Source organism: Arabidopsis lyrata, assembly GCF_000004255.2.
Source record: "Arabidopsis lyrata subsp. lyrata unplaced genomic scaffold ARALYscaffold_7, whole genome shotgun sequence".
NCBI classification, from domain to species: domain Eukaryota; kingdom Viridiplantae; phylum Streptophyta; class Magnoliopsida; order Brassicales; family Brassicaceae; genus Arabidopsis; species Arabidopsis lyrata.
The window spans coordinates 10392935-10412986 of NW_003302549.1; the positions used below are offsets into that span (position 1 = coordinate 10392935).

Here is a 20052-nt window from a genome sequence, read left to right on the forward strand (position 1 = left end):
CCTAATTGATTTTGGAGCTAAAGAAAAATTTGTAGAGAAATGTATAAGAGCCCATCGATAGAAAATCTCCAAAGTAAATTCTCAGCAAAATTTACATGAGACTTTTGAATAATCAATCTCAAAGACGAGACCAAAGGAGCTTTCATTGCTTAGTCTATCTCTTGTCTGAGGAATTCCTAAAAGACTGCCAAAAGACAGGCCAGTTCTTCTTAGCTTCATTCCAGCCTAACAACGATCCTTTTCTCAACGGATCCCAGCTCGACGACACGATCCCATAGCTCACACCAGCTAAAGCCGTACCAAAGAAGACGAACGAAACAATAAACGGAACCCATGTAGGAACATCAACTTTCAATCCCACTTTGAGATAGTAAAAGAATGGGAAGAACAAAAGACCAATGAACAATGGTAAACCCACAGTGAATCCCATTCTGCTTATCATTCTGTTGGTCACTATCTCTGGAATCACACCTCTCTCACGTTCATCTTCATCATCATCATCATCTTCGTCTTCATCGTCGTCCTCTTTGTCACTTTGGTTACCGGGTTTCGGCTTTTTAGACTTCTTGATTTTCTTAGGAGGAGGTCCAAAGCCTCTCGGGCTATTCATAGTTGCGTGTAATGGCGATATACGCAATATCTCCAAGCGGTTGTTGCAAGTAATGGACTTAGGAACTTGACTCTTCGTTTTGTCTCTGAGTCTTTCTACTAAGCTACTACACTGTTTGTAGTTTCCATCATGCTGCGAGATTGAAAACAAGATAGTGGAGTAATTGTTTGATTTCATAGATGATTATGACGGCATTAAAGTGCAAGAATATGGAGGGGAACGATTTGACTAAGTTTTGATCGACGAAAAAAGGAGAAGGAACGAGTTGACTCAGCATCAATGAACTACACAGATTGAAAGAGATAGAGAGAAGGTTACCTTGGAAGAAGATCTGGGATGAGCAGAGAGCTTGAAGGAACATGGTACTGATGCCATTGTATCAAACCAGACATGAACCACGAAGGGAAATCCTAAACGAGATTCAGACAGAGAGAAGCGTCAGATTTTTGGGTTCTCTGTTCTGTTTCGAGTGGGGGAAATGGATAAGGTTTGATCTTCGCCTTTCGAATTTTATTTTCTCAGGTAAAGCCAATTCGCTTAATACCGGTTTAATACGGTCCGGTATGCATCTGTTTCATCCGGTCCAATTATTTTCTTAACACTAACTTTGAACTTCTGAACTTTTGAACAAGTGGTTCTCCGTTTACATTCTTCTCCGATCGGAAGAGCGAGGAAAATGACGGAAAGATCTAAAGAGGTGAGATGATTTTCTATTTGTGCTCGATTATTGACGAATTTTGATATCCTATGATCCGACGATTTTGGATTTTCGTGTTATTGTTTTCCAGTTATGGCGAAGCTTGATCAATCGTTCTGGGTTACGACAACGCAACTACGAATAAGGTATGTAACACGAAACTAATTTGCCTTTTTTGATCTTAGAATTTGCTCTTTCGTTTGGTAGTGAGGCTGTTGAACTAGGATAGTGTGTTAATCTAATCGTACAATAGCTAAGATGCTAGTGACAACTGAGAACCCGTATGAGTTTGCTTCAATGTTAGGATTGCAGTTCGTTTGGCTGTGATGCTTATTGAATAGTGGAAAAACACAAAGTATTTAAACATAAGCAAATTTGAGACACAGACACCTTAAGTTGTGGCGGCTCTGAATCGCCATTCTTGATCTGAGCTTATCAATCCCCTAGGCCAAAGTGAGCCATTAGTAGCCAAACGAAGTTTATGAACTCTCCACCTTTGCTTAGAAGCTCCAAACGTGTTGTACCGTCACAATGGGATGCTGCGTGGAAGAGGAATTCCAACCACACTTTGCTAAGTGTCTTCCATTTGTCTTTTCCAAAATCCTTCTCCATTTTCTGAAGTTCTTTGGCCACTGAACTTACCTCAAATAAAACTGATTTGCTATGATTTCCTTTGACATCTCTTGCTTCGATGCTGGTATCGACTGAAAGAATTTTCTCACTGGCTAATTTCACGCTCCTAGAGTTTATGATACCCATCTTCTTGAAATATCTCTCAGCTTCGGCCAATGTGTCTCTGAATCTGATCTTTCCTATGCCAGCTACCTCTGACATCAGCTTGGGCTGCATGATCAAGAGATACATCATGTAGTCCGAGAGGATTTTGCTGATCTCACGGTCAGTCTGATACTCATATTTATCGCAGTTCTCATTGGTGGAAGCTTCTTCTTGGTAACATAGCTCGGTGGCAATGTGCCAAATCAAAAGACTATGGTCATAATCAACATCTCTTATGTAATGCAATAGCATTTCATTATCTGCTATTTGAATCTGGGTATCGCTTGATGCCCAACCTCTCCTGGCCGTGGATTTTGTTTTGGTATTCTCCAGGCTGTATAGATTCTGGGATTTCAGCTCCAAATTTATGAAACACCATAGGTTTTTTGTCAAGGGTTCATTGTGTACAGATCTTACCAGTCTTATTTCATGGAGGAGATCTTTGATGCCCATGAAGTTGATGAAGCGGGTGCCAAGAAACGCAAAAATGTAAGGTACCTGGTACCAAAATTCAACGAGGGTCTTGAAGGTGGCGATAACAAAACGAGCCACCTGATTTTCTCCTGGGGGTAGAATGATCACATGGGGGAGAATATTCTGATGAAGATCACGAAACCATCTGGTGATGTGTCCAAACCAAGTGTGGATGATGGAGATAGCGTAACTGAACGGGAAAACACATGTCTTCCATAAATGCCTGCATGTTCTATCCGTTGGGTTGTGGATCTTTTCTGTATCTGCATTCATGGAGTATGTGATGAAGTTTAACATGTTGATACTTTCTTTCCATCTTCTGAGTAGAAACGGTCTCTTAAGCGCCTTCTGCTGATGTCCAGCACGACATGTTTGCCTCTTCCACTTTGGCGTCTTCAAAGAAAACATCCAATTGAGTATGCTGTCTTTTCTTGAATACATCTCGTCGGGGTCATCCTTAAGCTTTGCAAGGATGGCTGTTGTCCAGTCGGAAACCATGAACACCTGGATGGATATAAAATCCAGAGCTATGCCGACTAAGAACAACGTATAGGTGATCACAATGTCACCTTTTTGAAACTCTTTGATCTTGTTGTGTCTATAATGGAAGATGCCCAAGGCTGACAGAAGAGATCCCAATGATAGAAGACGGGACACAAGTCCAAGCCAACTATGAAGAACCGCACCTTTTGTGTATAGGCCTTCATAGATAAAATCAAGCTCAACCTCTATAATACTTAGAGCTTCATCATCATGTAATGAGCTAAAGAATGCTTTGCTTTCGTCACGCAGCTCCGAGCTGAAGATGTTATTGACCATAAGACTCTTGAAGTTGTTGAAAAACAAGAAAGCATATTGAAGAATTTCAAGGTGGGTCAAGCGTCTATCGGGAAACATGAGTTTCAGAGGTTTCGGCTGTCCGCGGTTCTCCTTCATGTACATCTCAGATGCAATTATTGAGTCCGTATCTAGGTTCTTTGTTTGCTCGTTGTTTTCAAACCCTAGATTGGAAGCCTGCAACATCGAGCCCCTGAACTTGTCTGAACTTGCGAGGTACAACGCAATTGTCCTTTCCAGATACTTAGAAGTCCCAGAAATGAACAGCAACAGTATCATCACCCAAAGCACATTGGGTAGAGACTGGACAACCACATATACACCTGCAAGTGCCTGAAAGATAAGGCCAAGAAAATGTCTGTTCCAAAGAGCATTGTCTTCGAGGGAAAACGCAGTGATGGTGTCTGGTCCACCTAGGTGTAAAAGCAAGAAAGGTGCCCACAAGGCGAGGAGCTTCTTATTTTGCGGAGGATCATCGGGTTTAGGGGCTTTACCTTGGTTCTTGGCAATCAATGAGACCGCAAAATTTGCTGACAAATCTGCCAAGAGATACGAGGACCACACGAACAGGATCAGGAACTTGTTAGATGTTCGTTTCCTGGAGGGGGACAAGAAAATGAGAATTGTCTGAAGCGAGAGACTGAGGATGATCATTCCCCTGATATTCCAGCTATCCCAAATATCTTTGATTTGTTTGGGAATCACTTCCACCATTTTCCCCTGTTTCCTGCCGAGAAACGGTTCTGATTAGATCTGCTTCTAACACTTTTTTCCTTTTTGATGCTTCTAGATACCTTGTGTGCTCTGTGGAATTCCTTTGTTGGTTATTTTTGGGGTTTGTAGTCTTTTTCTACAAAAAAAGCACTGGTTTTATTTCAAGTTTTTTTTTCAAAAACGATAACATCATAAAGCGACAGAGAGCATGGCCCACTGCATCAAGTGTGTCTGTCTAAACGTCCTTAATCCTGGAGCTCACCACCAAAATATCAAATTCATGCAACTCTTTGAAATAACTTGTAGCAATGGTGCCAAGAAAGCAGAGAGCAATTAAAATAGAGGCCTTGGGGTCCATTGAAAAACAGAGCATCTATCGCCAATTAGAACAGAGGCCTTAGGGTCCATTAAAAAACAGAGCATCTATCGCCAGATTACGAACTAGGAGCTCATGAAACACACAGGTTTACATATGGTCGTGATTTACACACACACACACACACACAGAACAGATTATATAATTAGGAAAAGGGTCCAGAGAAAGAATGGTTGGTAGCTTGATCCTGCTTCGGCTGCCTCTGTGTTTTTGCATATATCCTCATTGCGCTAGACCGTCACTCTGTCCTACAAACATAAGCATTAAGAAATTTTTGCAAAAGATTGTTATGGACTTAGAAACTTATGGACTTGGAAACTTCATAACGATAACACAACCTAGAGGAACAAAAGATCACAAACAGACTGCAGACTAGTGATAGACATAACATTGGACTTACTCTGCTTATGAGATTTTCCTCTGAAGTATTCAGCTTTGGGCATTTGTCTTTTTTGTAAATCTCCAGATTAGGCAGTGTAGCACCAATAACTGATAGCATAGGCAACTCAAGAAGACACAGTGTGTGCAGGTTCCGCACTTCAACTTGTTTTTCAAACACTTTCTCCAGCTTGTTACAAAACTTTATTTTCAGGACTTCTAGGCTGGTGGGCGGCTCGAATGCAGGGAAAAGCGTTTTAATGCTTGGGCAACAATCTAAGCTTAGTTTCTTCAGATTCTTGAAGCTGCTACTGCATATACTATCCATCAACCGAAAATTCTTTATGGACATAGTCTCCAGGTTTCTCAGACGTTCCTCATCTACACCAGAGAAAAGTTTGTGTATGTCCCCGCACATCTCCAGCCAACAACTTCTCACTGATTTCAAATCATTGAAGATAGATGAGAGACTTTCGGTGCTTTTGTCCACAAAAGCCACAAACTCAGCTTTAGCTAAGGTTTCCTTGTCTTGATCTATGCCATGTGATCCTTGGATCTCTAGAACTTTCTGATGACTTTTAGTATCGAAAAATGGTACAGCATTCATATAGATAAGCTTGTATATACGACCTTTGTAAAAATGTTCCCTGTGGTCACCTTTCGTTGCAGGACCATCAAAGGCCCAAGCTTCATGTAATTGTTTCTCCCTCAATCTTCCTGACTCCCTTTTTGAGATATCTCGGATTCTATTGACTGTACCAGGAGAGCTAAGACTCTCAGATATCTCTTTTGTTATGGCTTCCTTTACTTGGCTCCAATTATCTCGTACCAAACTTCTTGAATCTGCCAGAACAACGAGCTTTGGGCAACATAGACTGTGCTTCACTGGCAACTCTGGTAAGGTTTCTATTCTGGTGCCAGAGAGATTAACTTCACGTAGGTACAACATCTCCTCAAAGGATCCCTCGATTTTATGCAAGTTAGTGCACCCAGAAACATCAAAGACTTCGAGGCTTGTGAGTCCCTTGATGTTTGGGAGAGCTTCTAGGTTGGAATTGTCCCTTAGGAGGAGCTGACGATGGCTATATAGCCCAGAGATGGTGGAAGGTAATTTGGTCAACTTCGTGCCTGAAAAATTAAGCATTTTGAGTTCTTCTTTCTGCTCGAAGCATACTGCCGCAACTTCCACTAAGCTGGTACCACAAGAAAGATCGAGAATTTGTAGACTCGATAAGGGTCGAAGATTGGGCAATTTGACTAAATTGCTACATTTGCGTAATGAGAGCCGCGTCAGTGAGTGAAGATTGGCAGCTGCCGCAGGGTCATGAAATATTGGCAGACGTTTTAGTTTGCTCTCTGAAAAATCAAGGAGCTGAAGCTGTTGAAGACGAGAAAATGTTCGGTTTCTGCTTGCCTTTCCTTTCATGCCAAAGCAAGTTCTTAGCTTGCATGCACCATGGACATCGAGAACCTCGAGCCTATCTAAATGCTGCATGTCTGGCAAATCTTCCAACACTAGACAGTCCCTAAGAATGAGACTGTGGAGGTATTTCAGTTGAGAAATGCTGGAAGGTGAAGATTTGATCCGAAGTCCAGAGAGGTTAAGACTTTGGAGTTCGGACATTGCGGCAAAGAAGTCATCAGAGATAGTTTCCACAGAGCTAGCGCCAAAAACTTCAAGAACCTCTAGCCTTCGTAGATCCTTAAGGTCCTCCATGCTTTGCAGTAGATCATAGTTCCTGATCACAAGAACTCGGAGTTTCTTGAGCTCTCTTAAAGACCGGATAAGGTATCCCATTGTGGGACTAAAAAGACCAAGTACTTCAAGATCTTTCATCTGTGGCTGCTCAAAGTACTCCTTAGGAGTTTCTCGACGCAGGCGGTTTCCACTTACCAGTATTGTAAAAATATTCTCTCTTTTATTTGCTTGTACTGCTTTTATCATATCATCTATCTGGTTTACTTTCCCTAGACTTTTGTTTTTGTCACCACCATAAACCGTAGCAAATCGGAGCCGCGATCTGCCTAAGAACCCATGATGCCGGAGATCAGTTAATTGGTTCATTGCCACCTCTGGTACAACAAAATATCCCTCTTGTATCTTCAGCATACCGCGATTTATAAGCTCCAACAAGATATCATGACCATCCTTATAAGCCTTCTTAACAGATCGAACGGGATCAAAGTAGCCTTCAAGTATCCACTGTGTAATCAGTTCATTGTAGTTAATACAGCCGCAATGCTTAAAAAAGTCCAAGCTATGCCAAAAACAATCAACGATGGCATTCTTCAATGTATCATCAGTTTCCAGCAGCTGATAAGCAAGATGCAGAATGGGATTGTATCGATATGATTCGACAGTGCTCTTCGAACCATAATCTGAAAGGGGTAGCGCGGGGGGAAATAAAACGTCTTTTAAAACCTTCTCTTGTTTTGGAGAAAGAGTCTTGAAATTTTTCTGATGAGTAATGCACTTTAACGACTTGGAAAGCATGGCAATTGCAGCGGGCAAATTATTACTTTTCTGCACCACGCGAGGTATCAATGGCTCATCAATCTTCCAAGATCTCTCAAGGGACTCAAGCAAACCCTTTGCCTCATCCTTGATAAGGGACTCCTGCAAATTATGACGAGTAAGGTTTTCAAGTATAGCGTGTGACTCATCCGTGGCATGGAACTCAATTTCAGACCGTGTAGTGTTCTTATCTCTTTGCCTTCTTGTAATAAGAATTTTAAGATCTAAGTTTTGTTTACTAAAAAAACTCTCAAGGCCCAAATCCTTCATCACAGTATCTTCACTGGTCTTGTACCCTTCATCATCAAGTATCAGTAGAAGATACGGCATTCTTACAGCAGATGAAGCGTGTATCAATGATCTCTTCTTTGTTCTGAGCACTGCACTTATTTTCTCCTGTAAAGCAGTTAACAAGTCTTCCGCTTGCTTCCCCTCCATCTCATCTCTATCATACACTTCAATTTGGAAAGCTATGTTCTCATACAGCGACATTACATCGTCAAACCTCTTGTTGAGATGCAACCAGAGGGTGAAGTAGCACATGCCTTCCTTAGTTGCATGCTCGCTTACCATCTTTGCCAACCAAGTCTTCCCGGTTCCAGCTTCCCCAGCCAGAACAACTCTTTGAAGGCCACCTCCACGACCAAACAGAGTTTTTGCTATCTTCTCACACAATCTCATATCATTCATTTCTTGGTGTAGTCCAGGTGAACCCATTTCTGGTATATGACAAAGAAAAGCATTAGAAGAATGTTGATTGTCAGTATCATTATTACTACACATTAATTCCTGAAAAGCGCTTCCTAGTTTTGCTAAGGATTTTTCTTTCTATTTATCGGTTCTGAGAAATGAGATAAGGTTGATTATCGAAGAGGACAGACTTATCAATAAATTCGAAGCCAATGCAATGCGAGTTTATACATATGTCTACAACTAAAGGTCTATAGATCACTACACTGAAAATCAGAAAATGTAGAAACGAAGGAGAGGGAATAGAGTAACCTCAGGGAGTTTCCGACTCGATAAGATTTCTTTGGCCAATGGTAACCTTAAGGAAACAAATGGTAGCAGTAGAATAGTGTTTCCCACTAATAAAAAAGCTGACTCACAAACTGAGAAAAAAAAATGTCTTCAACATCATGTTTTTTCTTTTCTTTTCTATTTTGGATTATTTGTTGTCTTCTTAATTGAATGATAAACAGAAACCAATGAAGACACAGATTCTATACCTAGCGTGAGAAGGCATCAGACCGACATGTTTTATTACACTTTTTTTTTTTTTTTCTCTTACATGTTTTATTACACTTTTGTTAAGCATATTATTTTATCTCTGTTCTCATTATCTCAAAAAAAAAAAAGCTGACATTGTCTCTCTCATTTTGTTGTATTGTGTGGAAGCTGAAGAGTAGGTATTATTGCATATTCTGTTTGTTTCTTATAAGATTTCAGAATGGTATAGGTAATAGAGAGTTCATGCCTATTCTTTTTTCTTTCCCTTCTATTCGATTCGGTTGTTACTTTCTCGACTACTTTCAAGATTTTCAGGCAGATGGTGCGTTTGCTTTGAGAGCTTGGGAAGAAAAGGGTTAATTTACCATTAGCTAAGGAGATACTTAGTGGAGAAAGTCATGGCTGCCAATAACAAGTCACAGCCTCAGAAATCAAGAGATACTTTGGAGAAGAAAGTCGATAAGATCTCGAAGAGCTTATCAGAGTTGAAAACACTATTGTGTTCTATAAAGCAAGATCCCGTAGGAAGAAGCGACAAGGATGAAGGGATTAATCAAAGAAATAATCAAAAAGAAACTTTAGGAAGGAGCCGAAGTGCTCCTGCTGCTTTGACTCATGTTACATTTGATGGCAAATTGATTACGAGGCTAGACCATCGCCTCCAGGTGCTCAAACCGAAGCTGGTAAAGCTGGAGCAGTTTCAAACAAATGTGGGAGAAGAGCTTGATAAACATCTTTCTACCGTTCAGTCACTGATTAAAAATTTGGATTCTTCCAGGGTTTCTTCTCAAACTACGTTTTGGATCAAGCCCGACTTAGAAGGCATGGAGACAAAGATCTCTGACTTGTTTTACCAAGTCCCCTCGTTGTCTGGCAAAAAGCAGCAGCATATGGATTTCAAGATGATGAAGAGCTTATTCATCAAGGAAAATCCTGTTTTTATATTCCCAGTATGTATACAAATGTGGAAGATCTCACCAAAGGAGAGGTTTTTAGACAAGTAATACAGAAGTTTAAGGAGCTTGATATTGAACAGAAGATCTGCCTTTTGAGTTTCTCAGTGTTTCCAGAGAATCGAGAGGTTCATAGAACAATGCTGATGTATTGGTGGATAGGAGAAGGGGTTCTACCTGTCGAAGGAGCTGAAGAAGCTGTTAGGGAAGTTCTTAAGGAATTCACTGAGAAAAATTTGGTCGAACCCGTTGAAGAGAGGCGCAAAGTGGCTCCAAGCAGCTATAAGATGAATCCTTTTGTGCATTCTTCAGTTGTTCTTCTCTCCAAGGAGATTGGAATTTTTTATATCTATCGTAAAGGGAAGAAGCCAAGGATAAAAAAAACGGTGATGGGAAAGGTGTGCCTTGTGGAGGGGTCATCAATCCCTAAAAAAATGCCATCGCGAGATCATATCGAAACTGTGTTCAATGTTTCTGAGAGTTCACCAGATTTCACATTCAAGTGGTTCTCGGAGAAGCCATCAAACAAAAAGCTCATGATCAAGCTATCCACAACTTGGTTCAAGTCACTCAAGGTCTTCTATTTGGGGAGATGGGAAAGAAGTAAGAAACGCCAGATCCAGGTACAAAATCCTCAGCTAATGCAATGTTTGAAACATTTGAAGAACCTAAGGTTTCTAAGTTTTCAAGGGATCCAAACCATTAGAAGCCTAAACAGTTCGGCTTGTAAGCTACGCAAGCTGCTCATCTTGGACCTAAGGGAATGCTATGGCCTGAAGAAACTTCCAGAAAAGATAGGTTCACTTGAGAATCTAGTCTACTTGAATATGACAGGATGCTATATGTTGGAATGGATTCCCTTTAGGTTGGCTTTGTTGAAGAGGTTAGAGGTTCTCAAGGGCTTTGTGGTTAGTGATGAAGTCTATGAGGGTGTTGCGTGCAAACTTAATTATTTGAAGGGTTTAACGAAGCTAAGAAAGCTCAGCATCGAAATAAACCGAGATGATCTTGGTGTAGGAAAAATGATGGAGGATCTTGTAGAACTCAAAGCATTGACAAGCTTGAAGGTGACATGGAGGAGGGATATTTTTATTGGCGAGGATTCCACGAACATTAAAACTCTTCCTGATCAGTTGAAGAAACTGGACCTGCAGCGTTTCCCGCACGAAGAACTGCCCACTTGGCTTCATCCCGAGAATCTGCTTCACTTGAAAAAGCTCCACATTGGTGGAGGAAGACGACTCAAGGGTGTCGGTGACTTGCCTGAGAAGGCAACAAAATGTGCCGTTGAAGTCTTGCGTCTCACGTCACTCCCAAAGCTAAAGCTTGGGTGGATAGAGCTGAAGCAAATCTACTTCCCAAATCTGGCCTTTCTTGAGAACTATGAATGTCCAAGAGTTACTCTCACTCCCTGCGATGGAACTGGAATCTGGAGATCTGACCAAGACTAGTGTTGTGCTCGAAATCAGGTTAACTAGATTCGGTTTCAATTTGGTTCCTTTTTGGTTCGGTACTAAAACACAAAAGATTTGAACCGATAGTTCGAGTTTTCAATTTGGTTCCTTTTTTGCCCAAATTTATCGTGTGTGTGTGTTTTCTGCATTCTTTATACAAGGAATTTTCTTAATCTGTTAAAGATATATAGATTCTAGAGATCTTCAAATTCATCAAACTTAAGTCTCTCAAAATATTAACAGTGATTAGTAAACCTCAAATTTAGATCTATGTTGATGTGCTGTGTTGTAGACATTCTGGTTGAGAGAGAGGGTTCGATGGAAGACAAGTAAACAAACAAGGCACGTGACAAGCTCGTGCGGTAACTAACTTGATGGCAATCTTGGTTATTACGGTTGTTTGTTTGAAGACCGTTAGCTTAGGTCGGAGAAGAAGGTCGTCAAATTAATCCGATATTTCTTTAATTTTCCCTGAAAACAATGTTTCGCTGGGACATATGCCATATAACTGAACTTGTAAAATTCATGTGTTCAATTTTTTTGTTTTTGTTTCTTGGTTCTCAGTCACATCGCTACTATGGACATATTCGATTTATCATGTTTATGCTTTTCTTGTGTGGCTTACTTATGCTTTTTACTTTTTAAAGTAAAAGCAGCTCAAGTTTCTCAACAAATCAGCTCATGCTTTTACGTTTCTTTGTTTTTAGGCTAGAGCCATACCTTTTACTTTTAAAATAAAAAATTGAGTTAAGCAAAATGATTCATTTTCTCTTCGAAAAGCAAATTATAGTTTGCTTTCTCATTTATCATAATATAGCAATCCAGGAAATCATTATTATAAAATTTCATAATGTTATATATATATTAAGCAGGTTTCTCAACAATTGGCTACTCATTACACAAAATTGGCTTTCCATATACAAAAAAAAAAAACCAAAAATATTACATCTACCATGGATGCAGTGGAATTTCCCAGTCACCGACACCCTTTAAACCGTAAAGAGTTATTGTCCGGAGAAGAAACTCAACTATGTGGTTTATGTGGAAAAGAGGTGATTAACGGGCCTGCTTATGAATGTTCAAAATGTAATTTCACTGCGCATCTTGATTGTGTCAAGAATCCACCATCGCTTGTGATCGAGAAGAGCAAGATCCACGAGCATACACTCACCCTCTTACCGAGACATGTCTCTTTCACTTGTAATGCTTGTGGACGCTCTGGCAACAAGTCTCCGTATGTATGTCTCAAATGTTCTTTCATGGTACACGGAGACTGCATAAACATTCCACTCGTTATAAAAATTATTAGCCGTCATCCGCACCGCCTTTCTCATACTTGCTTTCTTGGCCCCGGGGAATGGAGTTGCGAAGTTTGTCATCTGAGGATTGATGGGAAATACGGTGCTTATAATTGTCAACGTTGTTTGTACACTGTCCATTTGAGATGTGTATTGAGGGCAGACGTGTGGGACGGGAAAGAGCTCGAGGGGGAGCCTGAAGAATACAAAGAGATTGAGAGTAGTAAGCTTGTTGGTGAAAAGTTCGTTCATCAACATGATCTAAGGCTCGTAAACGAAGATATTAGAGATCATATTGTGTGCTCAGGATGTTCTCTTCCCGTTGCTTCTAACCCCTTTTACAGGTGTCTGCAATGCCATTCCTTTTTCCACGAACGATGTGCTAATCATCCTCAGAATAAAATTACGATTCTACATGTACACCCACTTACTCTTTACGCGGACGATGAAAGGTCAGGTCCTAATACTCTTTCTCGCTGTGATGCTTGTGACTTACATTTCAGTGGGTTTGGATACCGTTGTTTGGAGTGCAAAGACGGCCATATCGAGTTCGATGTTAGATGTTCTTCAGTCGCCGAACCATTTGACTACCGTCTTCATCCCGGACATCCTTTATTCTTCATTCTTCCAGCCAATGAGGCCGAGATCTGCAATGTCTGCAATCATCGTAGGCCAAAATATGTGCTAAGTTGTCTTCAATGCGATTTCAAGCTGTGTTTCGCGTGTGCAACCTTACCCGATAAAGTGATCTGCAAGTACGATGAGCATCTGCTCTCCGACACCATTGGTGAAGATGATACCACAATCCATATTGGTATGACATATGCGAAAACAAAATCGAAGTAATGAGGAATCACTACACGTGTACTGAATGTGGTCCGGTTCTTCACACAGAGTGTGTCCTTGGAAGTTTCAGAAACATGAGTCCAGGGTTTACTTTCATCACACAACATGGATGCAAGTACGAGGTGATTCTCAATGACCGGACATCAATATTACGCTGCAACCAGTGTCACAGGCATTGCCATGAACCATTGCTCTTGATGTCTACTACTACCAATACCGATGTCACTAGTACAAGGATTTACTTGTGTTCTTCTCCATGCTTCAGAGCTTATGTTTCGGTCTAAGTGTCCTTTGTTTTGTGTTGTTTACAAATCTCTTACTATCAATAAACAAAAAATTGCCATCTTTGAATAGTTATCGTCTTGCAGATATTTCTTATTTCTTAGAGATGAAAAAACGTAAAGCCACAACAACTCTTTTGAAAAGAAAAATAAGATTTCTTAAGATCATAAATTCTGAGGGAACAGAGAGATACCTCAACATGGAACACATGGTGGCGGGCCACAACGTCTGAATTTTCACTAGTAAGAATCAAAAAAGACTCAAAAAGAAAAATGTCAAGACAACATTTATTTCTATTTTAATTTTAGAATCCAAAACTGGAAAACGAAAAACTCTTAGAGCCAACATGATGGTTAACCTTCACCGGTTATAGTCGAGATGGCTTGTTTCTAACCGAGCTGCATCAAGCCAGTGAAAGATGGTCGAGGCAATACCCAAAGGAGTGAAAGATATTTGGGACAAATGGAACATTCGTGGCCTTGTGATATTCAGTCTTGTCTTTCAGACAATCCTCGTTCTTCTCTCACCAAATCGAAAACGAACACCAAGGAGGCTTCTCCGGCTTCTCCTCTGGTCAGCTTACCTTTTAGCCAATTGGGCAGCTGACTATGCCGTGGGACAGATCTCAGATAGCGCAGGAGACGACCCTGAACCGAACGAGTCACCCAAGACCAACGAGCTTTTAGCGTTCTGGGCAACATTTCTTCTCTTGCACCTTGGTGGCCCTGACACCATCACCGCTCTTGCTCTGGAGGATAATGAGCTCTGGCTCAGGAATTTGTTCGGTCTGCTGTGCCAATTTATTGCTACTCTCTACGTGTTCTTGCTATCAATACCCAACAGTCTCTTGGTACCAACATCACTCATGCTTATGGCTGGACTCATCAAGTATACTGAGAGGATACAAGCAATGCGTAGAGCTAGTCTTAGAAGGTTCAAGGATTCGATGCTTGGGGAGCCCGAACCTGGAATCGACTACTCGAGGTTCATGGAGGAATACAAAATTAGGAAGCTTTCGAAAGAGCGTAGCCAGTTAGTTAGGGTGGAGGAGCGTGAGAAAGAGCAAGGAGCTCGGGTACCAGTAAGGCCAGAGGTTATTACCCATCTCCAGGTTGTTCAGTATGCTTATAAGTACTTCAATATCTACAAAGGTCTTGTGGTAGATTTCATCTATAGCTCTCAGCAGTGGATAGAGAGCAAGCTCTTTTTTCAGTCATTGTCGGCAGAAGATGCTTTGAGGATTCTAGAGGTAGAGCTCAGCTTCATCTATGGAACATTATTCACCAAAGTTGACATCTTGCACACCTGGATTGGAGCTGCTTCCCGTTGTATAGCGTTGGGTTGCTTGTTTGCATCTCTCTACATCTTCAAAACATCCAGGAAAGATGGATATGATTGTTTTGATGTTGGTCTTACTTATGCTTTGATCTTTGGTGGAATCGCACTTGATTTCATTTCCATCCTCATATACTGTGTATCCGACTGGACATTTGCTAGATTGAGGAAGCTTAAGGAGGAGGTAGACAAGAAAGATACCAGGTTTGAGAGATTTCTCAATTGGCTCCTCGGTTTCAGGGAACTCAAGTGGAAGAAGTGCAAGTGTCACGAGGAAGAACAACCTTGTCACATGGTGCTTGATAGACTCTCTATATTTCGGCGATGGTCGGAGTACATATATGCATACAACCTGATTGAGTCCTCCCTGAAGATAAAACCAAAGAGAATCCACCACACCAGGGGTTACAGACACAGTTCCTTTAATACCATCATTCGAAGCTTGTACATAGATCATGTCTTTGATATCATAATCCGAGAAACAGTCTTAGTTTCCAGAGCCTTGAATCGCATCCGCAAGAATATAGACCTATGGATCATTTCTCTGTCCATAAAGCATCATCGAGTGGCGTATTATGTTCTCTACCCCGTCAGGATGTTGCATAGATTCTGGTTTGGGATTCCTCTGATTAACTATCTCTTGGAATTCTTCGGTATCCCAGATCAGCTAAACGAGATAGTATTCACATCCCATACACGCCTCACGAAAGAGCTTTGGGAATTCATATTTGAGGAGGTTAAGCGTAGATCCCTCTTAGTTGTTGGCTCAGAAAGTGACAGCTACATATATTCGGCTAGAGGTGACTGGATTCTGAGGGATATGAGAGTAGGGGATATTCACGAGAAACTGCTGCAGTATGTTACTGAAGTGGATTACGATCAGAGCATTCTGGTGTGGCACGTCGCCACGGAGCTCTTACACCAAACACAAGTAGACAATGCAGCAAGAAATGTCAGATGCAACGAGTTCAGCAAAACCTTATCAGACTACATGATGTACCTGTTAATCGTGCAGCCGTCTATGATGTCAACAGTTGCGGGAATCAACAAGTTAAGATTCAGAGAGGCGATAGCAGAAGCCAAAAACTTTCAAGAGGCTAAAACGCTGTTTCAGAGGACGCATGTTGAGGATTCGAGAGATGCAAAGAAGGCCTGTAAAGAAATAATGGATTCCTATAAGAAAGTAGAGCGAAGATATGAGAACACCAAAGGATACCAAAGCAAGTCTGTGCTAGTCCAAGCGAATATACTAGCGAAGGAGCTTCAGCGGATAGATGGTGACATGTGGGAAGTAGTGAGCAAAGTGTGGGTGGAGATGCTTTGCTACGCAGCAAGTCACTGTGATTCTAAACAACATGCAGCGCAACTCAACAAAGGTGGTGAATTGATCAACTTTGTTTGGCTTCTGATGGCTCATTTCGGACTCGGAGAGCAATTCATGACCACCAAGGAAGATTCTAGAGCCAGACTGGTTCTGGACAAAGCCACTACTTCTTGCCTTGTGTAACACGTTGTTGTTTTCTTGTCTTAAACATATTTAGCTATTGTTGAGTAATCATAATTTAGTTTCTATTAACTGTTCTCAATTCTTCTAAACCCCAATTTGCTCTATGTAACATGAATTTGTACTGAAATCGATTTTATATATGTCGCTGCCGTAGTTTAGTTTGGTAAACCGGATCAGATTGTACCGGTTATGTCTGACCGACCGGTCCGGTTCTTATGTTTTTAATCCAAGCGTAAAACGATGAGTGGTTCAGATCCACTGGTTCTTTCGTCTGAGAAAAAAAGAAAGAAAGCGAACGAAGAGTGTTTGCTTGCACTTGGGGATCGAATTAAGGTGAGAGAACAAAGAAGAGAAAGATCGAAAAGAGGCGAGAAGAATTGAAATAGCAATCTATTAATTAATGGTAAAAAAATTTTACAAGTTTTGTTCTTTGTCGATATTGTTCTATTTCTAAGGTTTATCCGAGTTTTTCCCAAGGTTTCAGCTGGAATTGGTTTATTGATTACTACTTATTAGATTGTTCCGGGTCCTGAAAAGGTTCGAATTTTATGGGTTTTACGAGAGAATCAGTGGGAAAGATAGGAGCTTTATGTTTTGTTGGCGATAGTGTTGAATATCCATTGGTTTATTAGCTTATAGATTCAATGTGCATTGGGTTTTATTTAGTTCAGTGGGTTTTGAAAGATCATTTAGTGGGTCAATGTTAACTTATTCTGTTTTCAAAAATCTTTACTAATTTTGCAGGTCTTGATGATCATTAAAGGTATATTTAGGAGATATGAGAAATGGAATCCCGTGCATCCTACTTATGGAGCGTTTTGGGGAATGGGGATTGGGATTGGTTGTGGTGTCGGATGGGGACCTGGTTTTGGCCCTGAGGTCATTGGTTATGTTGGTGCAGGCTGCGGCGTTGGTTTTAGTGTTGGCATAACACTTGCTGGTCTCGGCATTGGTCTTCCAACAAATTTTCTTCTTGCAGCTCCATATAACAGTATGTAGTACATCTCTCTCGCTCTCACATTTTTTTCATAGATATGTATTCTCAATACCAAAGTAAATTCTTATTTTTGAACTTTCTTGATTAGGGGTTTTTGCAACTTGAATGCACGGGTCATGTAGTAATCTTTTGTCTGCTGAAGTTTCTTTTTGATATTTTGTTTTCAGCTGTGGAAGCAACTAGAAAGGGTGCTTTTAATTTGTTTGGTAAAAATCTCTCAACCGATGGTTGGAGCGATTTTATGCCACAAATCGCTGGGTGGCAGAGACAAGTCAGTGAGATGTGCTCTGGTTTTCACAAGAAGCCTCACTTAAATAATGCCATTGACATTAAAAGTTTTCCTTTGTTCATTTCACATGATTGTAGAAAATTTGGGAGTCATCTTCTCCATGTGCGCAAAGGTACATTCATTTAGTCTTAACATTTTGCTATATCACTGTGCAAAGTTCTTCTCTATCCGTTTTCTTTATCATTGGTAAGATACGCTAAGTCTTAGTATTTCAAATAGTAGCCAGAATCATGGCTTCTAGTCTGAGCTTTTTGTTTCCTTTCATGTTACATATAACTAACTTGTACTCCAACACTCTTTTCAGTCTCATGTTAATGTATCTTTAGCTAGGAAATGTTTTTGTTAGTCACTGAAAATCCCTATATTCATTAGAACAAAGTGTATAGAGAACAGTTAGATTTATCATTTTTCTTTTCAGGTTCGGTGGACAATAAATCATCAGCTATGTAATGCCACCCACCACAAGGATCTTAAGCATCTGCGACACATTTCGAGATAGTTACTCTGATTGGAATATGTGAATGTGAGTGAAATATTCAGCACAAATCAGAACATGGTTCCTGTCTTGTTTGGTGAAACACTGTAAAACCAAACCTGAAGCGCTTGTGTCTTACAGTTACAGAGATTCAATTATAAGAGGTTTTTGATTTCACAGTAGCATTCATAGACAGTTCAGGTTAGTTAAACGTGTTTCACAAAAAGAAAAAGACCAGAAGTGTAGTTAAGGTCACACCACATGTTTATGCTTTGCTCTTAATCAAACAATATCTTTTCTCTTTTTGTTTTTTTCCCTTTCTAGTTGCTTTATTCCTTACTTGTGGCCTTGTGGGGATAAAGAATTTGCAGAGAAAGATAATTCGACTGAGTATATATTACATGTATACTTATTTTATATTTGTGGTCACCCCAAAGTGAAAGCTGCAGACTTTGAAACCCAGAAATTCCTCCCATTTTAGTTTTTTTTCTTAGAAACACAAGAAGAGCTTATGGAACTTGCTAAGAAGTTTATATCTGAAATTGATGAGAAGCTCGAGCCTAAATCTGAAATTGATAAAGAACTCGAGAAAATCAAGTCTTCCTTCAATGAAGAATATGAGAAATGGTCGTGTGGAAAACAGAGTGGATCTTCCTCTAAGCATGGAAACCAGTCCACAGATGGCGATTCATCGCCAACTCGCAACAGCAGTAAAAAAGGGCGGCCTAAGGCGAACCGTGTGGAGACGAGCTCTGAGCTTCCGGATCACCCCATTCATGGTTTCATAAACGAGAAACTGTTCTTGAAGAACTTCTTTCTGAAGCAAAAGGAATCCGAAGAGTTCAAGACTCGAGCAATTGTGGGGAAATACGGAGTTGGAAAGACGACATTGTGTCAGGATGTGTTCAACGACGAAGATGTGAAACAAGTCTATTTCCCGAGGATATGGGTTTCTATGTACAGCAAAGAAACAAAAGACCCCAAGATAGATGTTGTGAAGAGGATCTTGAGATTACTTGGAGTTGAAGATGAGATGTTTGAACACATCAAAACAGAAGCAGAAGAAGAGAAGAGAATCAAAGATGAAGCTGGGGAAGGAGGGGAAGAGACAGTCAAACAAAAGGAGCTCGCTCGATTATTGTATGCTCTTCACTTGCATCTGATTGGGAAGAAGTATCTGATCGTGTTGGACGATGTTTGGGAAGACAACGAGTGGGATCAAAGGCTCGATGATGAGAAGCAGCAGGAAAAATCACATCTTTCTTGTGGGTTTCCTAAAGGGTTTGGTGGGAGAGTGATTATCACTAGCAGAGACGAGAGATTGGCGAAGGAGATAGTCGGAGAAGAAGAGAATCTGCAGCGTTTGTTTCCGAGATCCGATGCAGAGAGTTTATGGAAGATTTACATTGATGCAGTACCCACCAAGGTGGACGATGCAACAGCCACGAATGCGGGCGATGCAGCAGCCACAAATGCGGGTGATGCAGCAGCCACAAATGTGGGAGATGCAGCAGCCACAAATGCGGGCGATGCAGCAGCCACAAATGCGGGCGATGCAGTAGCCCCAAAAGTGAATCCGAGGTATCCGGGAAGATACAAACAAGAGCTTATGGATAAGTCTTGTGGTATTCCTTTGGCTGCTCGCATGCTGGCGAAGATTGAGCCTGTGAAAGTGGATGAAATTGGAAACATAGATAGGAAGCAAAGCTAAGCTTCTAACTTCTAACGCAATATCTATGTATTTACTCTCTAATACTATATGGAAGCATTTCGAGATTACTATTTAAAGTTATTTTATTATTCTAAAAACTGTTAAAGAGTTGTGTAAGTGTAAACCTCTGGCATTTAATAAAGAATATAAAGAGCTTTTAATACATAGTTTTCTTATCTTAAGGGTTACACGATTTTTTTTTAGATTGATCCTTGATTATTTGTGGAGTAAAAGAACACGACATACTGCTTGAACTACTGATTTGACAAGGAGTTCTTGGATAATGGTTTTTTTCAA

General features: G+C 40.6%; 7 protein-coding genes across 14 annotated transcripts; 5 read left to right on the forward strand and 2 right to left on the reverse strand.

Annotated features, from left to right (window-relative positions):
• Positions 1-39: 39 nt before the first annotated feature.
• Positions 40-1045, reverse strand: LOC9304027 (protein PAM68, chloroplastic). The gene is made up of 2 exons (XM_021018883.1): positions 929-1045; positions 40-742 (listed from the first exon to the last, which is right to left on the reverse strand). Exons 1-2 carry the CDS (start codon positions 983-985, stop codon positions 155-157), a joined length of 645 nt encoding a protein of 214 aa, XP_020874542.1. The 5' UTR covers positions 986-1045; the 3' UTR covers positions 40-154.
• Positions 1042-11626, forward strand: LOC9306074 (disease resistance RPP13-like protein 4). 7 transcript variants are annotated; one of them, XM_021018869.1, is made up of 4 exons: positions 1042-1132; positions 1243-1307; positions 1399-1453; positions 8777-11190. In XM_021018869.1, the coding sequence occupies exon 4, from the start codon at positions 9561-9563 to the stop codon at positions 11010-11012; it is 1452 nt and encodes a 483-aa protein (XP_020874528.1). In that variant the 5' UTR covers positions 1042-1132; positions 1243-1307; positions 1399-1453; positions 8777-9560; the 3' UTR covers positions 11013-11190. The 7 variants fall into 7 exon arrangements, 4 of the variants coding, with proteins under 4 accessions (XP_020874528.1, XP_020874527.1, XP_020874530.1 ...); XR_002330583.1 differs by lacking the exons at positions 1042-1132; positions 8777-11190 and adding exons at positions 4952-5004; positions 5078-5560 and having other exon boundaries at positions 1193-1307; XR_002330584.1 differs by lacking the exons at positions 1042-1132; positions 8777-11190 and adding an exon at positions 11308-11626 and having other exon boundaries at positions 1193-1307.
• On the reverse strand, positions 1590-5080 carry LOC9306072. Of its 2 annotated transcripts, none has more exons than XM_002869955.2 (2): positions 4886-5080; positions 1590-4728 (listed from the first exon to the last, which is right to left on the reverse strand). In XM_002869955.2, the coding sequence occupies exon 2, from the start codon at positions 4107-4109 to the stop codon at positions 1743-1745; it is 2367 nt and encodes a 788-aa protein (XP_002870001.1). In that variant the 5' UTR covers positions 4110-4728; positions 4886-5080; the 3' UTR covers positions 1590-1742. The 2 variants fall into 2 exon arrangements, with proteins under 2 accessions (XP_002870001.1, XP_020874523.1); XM_021018864.1 differs by having other exon boundaries at positions 1590-4733.
• A 342-nt stretch (positions 11627-11968) lies between the features above and the next one.
• On the forward strand, positions 11969-13159 carry LOC110226203. Its single transcript, XM_021016955.1, has one exon. It carries the CDS (start codon positions 11969-11971, stop codon positions 13157-13159), a length of 1191 nt encoding a protein of 396 aa, XP_020872614.1.
• Positions 13160-13772: 613 nt separating this feature from the next.
• LOC110226643 lies at positions 13773-16392 on the forward strand. The gene has a single exon (XM_021018863.1). The coding sequence runs from the start codon at positions 13860-13862 to the stop codon at positions 16281-16283; it is 2424 nt and encodes an 807-aa protein (XP_020874522.1). The 5' UTR covers positions 13773-13859; the 3' UTR covers positions 16284-16392.
• Positions 16393-16524: 132 nt separating this feature from the next.
• Positions 16525-18347, forward strand: LOC9304028 (cadmium-induced protein AS8). The gene is made up of 4 exons (XM_021018886.1): positions 16525-16686; positions 17028-17274; positions 17448-17681; positions 17988-18347. The coding sequence occupies exons 1-4, from the start codon at positions 16684-16686 to the stop codon at positions 18017-18019; spliced, it is 516 nt and encodes a 171-aa protein (XP_020874545.1). The 5' UTR covers positions 16525-16683; the 3' UTR covers positions 18020-18347.
• Positions 18348-18433: 86 nt separating this feature from the next.
• LOC9304029 (probable disease resistance protein At4g19060) lies at positions 18434-19920 on the forward strand. The gene has a single exon (XM_021018873.1). The coding sequence runs from the start codon at positions 18556-18558 to the stop codon at positions 19753-19755; it is 1200 nt and encodes a 399-aa protein (XP_020874532.1). The 5' UTR covers positions 18434-18555; the 3' UTR covers positions 19756-19920.
• Positions 19921-20052: the final 132 nt, after the last annotated feature.

Bases quoted from the DNA above. Each gene is read 5' to 3' on its own strand.
- LOC110226643 (XM_021018863.1), top strand. From the start codon at position 13,860: ATGGTCGAGGCAATACCCAAAGGAGTGAAAGATATTTGGGACAAATGG.
- LOC9304027 (XM_021018883.1), bottom strand. From the start codon at position 985: ATGGCATCAGTACCATGTTCCTTCAAGCTCTCTGCTCATCCCAGATCT. The intron at 743-928 runs GTAACCTTCTCT...TCAATCTCGCAG, and splicing joins ATCCCAGATCTTCTTCCAAG to CATGATGGAAACTACAAACA.
- LOC110226203 (XM_021016955.1), top strand. From the start codon at position 11,969: ATGGATGCAGTGGAATTTCCCAGTCACCGACACCCTTTAAACCGTAAA.
- LOC9304029 (XM_021018873.1), top strand. From the start codon at position 18,556: ATGGAACTTGCTAAGAAGTTTATATCTGAAATTGATGAGAAGCTCGAG.
- LOC9306072 (XM_002869955.2), bottom strand. From the start codon at position 4,109: ATGGTGGAAGTGATTCCCAAACAAATCAAAGATATTTGGGATAGCTGG.
- LOC9306074 (XM_021018869.1), top strand. From the start codon at position 9,561: ATGTATACAAATGTGGAAGATCTCACCAAAGGAGAGGTTTTTAGACAA.
- LOC9304028 (XM_021018886.1), top strand. The intron at 17,275-17,447 runs GTATGTAGTACA...TTTTGTTTTCAG, and splicing joins TCTTGCAGCTCCATATAACA to CTGTGGAAGCAACTAGAAAG. The intron at 17,682-17,987 runs GTACATTCATTT...TTTTCTTTTCAG, and splicing joins TCTTCTCCATGTGCGCAAAG to GTTCGGTGGACAATAAATCA.